We start from the raw sequence: 5,310 nt of genomic DNA, 5'->3' as shown, positions 1-5,310 counted from the left end.
GGGCCTGCAATTTTGTTTTTATCATCATTGGGTGTGTATAATAATTTATCGTTCATTGACTTATTCCTAATAATCCATGACAGTTGATATACAGCTGCGCTTTTTACAAGGTTTTTTGTTCTTGTCTACTTTTCCTTCCCCTCGGTAACAGATTAACCAAAAATTGTGACTTATATAAGTTTTAGTTTTATAACATAGATGCCTCAATTTATATAAGTAAACACGCAAATCATTCAACCATGCACATTTCAGGGGTTAATTTTATTTTTAAATGATAAAATTTTTAGAAAATATTATAAAATGTAACAAAAGATGCAGTTTCTTATGTAATAATAAATATTATTTAATATTATTATTATTTATAAAAAATTTAGTAAAGAATATATTTGTATATAAGAAGGAAAGTTTTCAGAAAATTCATCAGTTGATTTTAAACCATCATGAAGGTTGGTTGTTATATACATTTAATTTGGAAACATTTTAATACGTTTTTTATAGTTTTTTACTTTTTATTTAGATTAACATGGGAATTATATGTAGAACTAATCATTTTTACAAATTAAATTATCATTTTTGTCTATTGATTGCAGAGATAATTGATTGATTTTTAAAATATACTGATAATACGTTTTAACAAATTTTAGTAAAAATATCAATTTAATTCATATAATCAATATGTTTTACAAATTTCCTAAATTGTAGGTATTTATTTTGTTATCTGTTGTGGCACTTTCAAGCGCTGCGCCCCAGTTTGAGGGAGTCAAAAATTTCTTCAAGTAAGTTTTACTTTATTTTAATAAACTACTACAATGGATAATTAATTTGATGGATATTATGACAGGAGAAAATTTGTCGTCAATTTAAGTTGCTAATATAGTGTTCATTTATTAGTCAGTAGGTTCCTCCAGCTTGAGAAGAGTTGATTGGGTAAAGGGAATTGATGGGGGTTATCGTTATATTAAGCTTTAAGTACTTTTTATTAGAGTAGACGGAACACAGTAAAAGTGTCTGACTGATTATGACGTAACAAAAAAAATAGCCAATGAGAGGCCACGATAAATTTTACCATTGGTCAATAATGGCCTTTCATTGGCTATTTTTTTTGTTACGTCATAATCAGCCAGACACTTTTACTGTGTTCGAGTATACGAAAATTTGTTGCAATATCCAAGTAATTATAAATCCATTTCTACAACTAGGTGTCACCGGCATGTCCGTCCGGTTTTTCGTCGTTTTAGTATAATTACACAAAGAAAAATAAACGTTACTGAATCCATCTTTATTCGTACTGTATCATAGTTTAATGTTTTTTCTTTCTTATTTCATACACTTTGTTTTAATCAATGATCTTAAGGGACATGACAATGGACGATGAATTATTAATTTTACCAAATTATTTAGGCAATTTTCTGATAGTGAATCTGATACAGAATATGTTAGCGAATATGTTCCTTACAAAACCCTGAACAAAACTATTGATGTAAGTATAATAATAAAACTTTGGGTACCAGTCCAATGTCTCAAACATCCGTGGATTTTATTGTTATAGAGAAACAAAAAGAAATACATTTCGATACCTTATAATCTGGATTTACATGTAATAGTTGTAGTTAAAAAAAAAATTAAATCCTTCTTGTGTATTCTAGGGAGATCTTGCTTTCGAGGTTCGTGAGTACGCCCCCATGAAGTGGGTCTGCACAGATATGACTTACGACATGGTAAGTTATTTTCAATTATTTACTTTAGCTAAATTTTTGGAGCGCTTCGCGTATGCATACCTTATAACTATTGCTTTAGAGAGACTTCCAACCATCTGATTTCTAACAAGCACAATTCCCCTAATGTATAAGCCTTTTTTAAATTTTTTAAAATTAGTTGTAAATTTCTGTCTGTGTTAAGAGATCTCGCTAACTGCTTGAACGATAAGGTTCCTTTTCCTTGGCAGGTTGGTACCTATATTTTGGAAGGATAGTTTCAAGAGAAATGACAACAAGAATTATCGCATCGTATTATCAGCAGTCCGTGAATATTAAATTAAAATAAAAGATTAAACCCAGTATTGTTAGCCCAGAGGCGCCGAAGACCCGTGCTAACAAAACTGTTATTAATTTTAGGATTTTTGTTTTAATATTCGTTAAAATCAATACTGTATGGCTGAGAACCAGTTCTAATCCAGCGGCTATTAAACGGGTTCAAATCCATACTGGAAAAAAAATTGTTTAGGATTTTGCTGCAATTGAGAAGTCAGAGAATGAGGATGAGAGTGAGTTTGGAATCCTGAACAACTTTAGACAGGCATTCAGCGGGGGCAAGAAGAAGCCTTCATCTGTCATGTTCATGAGGCTTTTCAGGTAAGTTACCATTGGTTGTGGGTAATTAGAGAGAAATACATCCCCCTTAAAAAATAGTAAAAGATTTTCCTGTTAAGAGCAAAAAATACACAATTTTTAATTTGAGGGGAAAAATGTTATTTTAGTTTGTTTCTTCTGAAAAATCCCTGATTTATCAAGCATATTCTAATCAATAGTAAAAAGTAGTAAGATTTTTTGTCTGAAGCTAAATAGTTCAAAACAGACAGGTCCTATTTGGTTGTACTTTTCAGGAAAGCTTTTTAAATGTCATGGATTGGTTTAAGGCTATATTCCTGACCTTTCTTACGTTTACCTAGAGTCTAGGGGCAAAGCAACTATTCTTACTAATAAGTAAAACTTTAATTTAGAGTTTTTTATTGTTTAGATATATTTCTGGTGTGAATGCTCAGCGTCAAGAAATTGAAATGACAAGCCCTGTCCTCAGCAAGATGTCTCCTAACAAGGTATACCTATCTTATTGTCAGTAGCGCAGCTACTTAATAACTAGGGCATTTATTAAAGGACGTATGTTAGCCAATAGTAGCAACAGTTTTCTTTTACTTTAAAGTGTACTTTGCAATAACTGTTAGCCGTTTTTTCCAAGCATTTTTTAACATATGTACTAAAGCTTTTTATTTCCCAGATTTTTCATAAGAATGTTGTTTGCTTTTGTTTCATTATTATAATGCTACCTGTTCATTTAGGAAGCTGGTCAGATGAAGAACCGCATGTGCTTCTACCTGGATTCTGCTGCCCAAGAAAATACCCCCGCCCCCGAGGTAAGCCCTCATCTTAAAAAGTCTCTTTTTATTTGATTACCTTATACCCAGGGTATCTCGCAAATCGACCCAGAAAACTAACACTTTGACTGCACGACCTTTATCTTTATATTAAAAGAAGTTGAAAGAATCATTAAAAACCTTTTTAAAAATGACAGGGGAAATAGCAACCTAAATTGACAAAAAAATTCCCCTGTCATAATATCCAAGTATATTCTACATCCATTATTCTAAACACCCTGAAATTGATTAAACGGTGTTCAAAGATGTCATTTTTTTACATTTTCCGTATATTCAGGAAGATACCGTGTACCTGTACACCAGTGAGCCTCTGACTGTGGCTGTTATGGAGTTTGGAGGTTATGCCATGAGGGATTCCGTATGGATGAAGAAATCCGCCCAGTTTGCTGAGGCTTTGGGTAAGTTTTAGAAACTTTTAAAGCGCATCTACTCTATATTTTAGCAATAATTCTGTCTTAATTATTAGAGTAATTATTAATTGTATAAATATGTTTGTTTTGGTGCTCAAACCCACCTAGAACCACCCCTGGCCTCCTCATTTTTTTTTTATATTTAAAGAAAGTATAGTTATAGCCTTGTCTATACTCTATAATCTTTTATATTTTAGGAGACCGCGTGAACTCTGTAGATACTGATAGTTTCTACACTGCTGGATATGACAGCCCCATGAAGTTCTGGAACAGAAGAAATGAAGTCATGTTTCAGCTCAAGAACTAAGCTTCCCTGAAAAACATCACAAACATGATTTTTATATATGTGCAATGCAATATGTAGGTATACTTATATTATCTATATAGGTATACCTACCTACATAAAAGAATGATTCCTAAATAGGTATACCTATCTTCCAAAAAGTTTCTCAACAGATTTATGTACCTAACTTTTATGAGATTTTTTGATAAATTATGTTTGTGTTATAAAAAATACCAAAAAATAAAAATAAAATATGTGTCTTTTTGATATGTATCTTTAGAACTTTTTTTCATGGTAATTTAAATTATCTTTTTTAGCTTTAACAATAATTATGATAGTCTTACCCTATTAAAGTTAAAATTGTTGAAATACATTTGGTTACAAAATTATTGTGCATAGTTTTATGATTGTTAATTTTCAGAAAGCATATACTACGTAATATCTCAAAAACGGCTAACCAAATTGTCTGAACTCTACCGTCTAAAAACACAGCATTCACAGAAACAAGGATGACAACAAAACAAATCTTACGAACTAGAAACTATAAAAAGGAAATATCCATGAAGCCAACGCCGAAAATCCTATGTTGTAAATTGAAGATCTTAAAACATACTTCATTAATTCTTTACTAGAAGTTTCAAATTAACGGGTGAATAGATGTTTTATGTATAATTTATCTACACTTAAATTACACAAGGTTTAAAATCTGTTAAACGGTCCTAACATTTTCAAGAGCTGTCTTCATTTCGTGTGGATAATCGACAAATAAACTTTTTTTTTACAAAATATGCACATATATCGCTTTCTAAATTAATTTAACTTAAATATCATAAAATTATATGAATAATTTAAATGGTTACATGAAATTACTTGAATGTAGTCACTATGGTTAACTTTATAACAAGGACAAGTACTTGCAATTTGTAGCTTATAGGACGGTAGCAAATCTACTCCGCTATGTTCCCTGTCTCTATTGTTTACCCTAACTTATCTAATTACAATATGTCTCTTACGGATACCTGTTCCTTATTTTATTATGCACTCTTAATTGTTTAAAAGCTGTGCTTTTAACACGGTTGGTTTACAATGTATCTTACATATTTCCCATTGTATGAGCTATATAAAAATCTATTAATAATTAAAATGGTTACATTATATGACTAAATTTTATATAGTTACTATGGATATGATGTTTTTACAAGGATGATTGCGTCCAATGGTAATTTATCCTAGAGATGGAGGGAGGGGACATTAGGCTGTTTATTATATAAGTCTCCATAGTTTTAAAATATTTTTTTTTCGTTTGCTTAACAACTTTGAGAACTATTCTTGATTTTTAATTGGTTGGTTCATTAAGTTGGGTGTCAAAACGTTTCAACCATTATGGGTAATCTACATAAGGGGTTATTATATGTATCATCATAGGGGATGTACATCAATTTTTCGACCATTGTCTTATCCCTTTA

At 30.9% G+C, this 5,310-nt stretch overlaps 1 protein-coding gene across 1 annotated transcript; it reads left to right on the top strand.

Annotated features, from left to right (window-relative positions):
* Positions 1-237: 237 nt before the first annotated feature.
* Positions 238-4,233, top strand: LOC145322339 (heme-binding protein 1-like). Its single transcript, XM_080164305.1, has 9 exons — positions 238-446; positions 703-776; positions 1,402-1,480; positions 1,647-1,718; positions 2,224-2,351; positions 2,737-2,815; positions 3,056-3,130; positions 3,429-3,549; positions 3,759-4,233. The coding sequence occupies exons 1-9, from the start codon at positions 441-443 to the stop codon at positions 3,866-3,868; spliced, it is 744 nt and encodes a 247-aa protein (XP_080020431.1). The 5' UTR covers positions 238-440; the 3' UTR covers positions 3,869-4,233.
* Positions 4,234-5,310: the final 1,077 nt, after the last annotated feature.

This window comes from Acartia tonsa, chromosome 6 (genome assembly GCF_053477335.1).
Source record: "Acartia tonsa isolate MP-2025a chromosome 6, ASM5347733v1, whole genome shotgun sequence".
Lineage (NCBI taxonomy): Eukaryota > Metazoa > Arthropoda > Copepoda > Calanoida > Acartiidae > Acartia > Acartia tonsa.
This window is presented reverse-complemented; position numbering and strand designations above follow the sequence as displayed.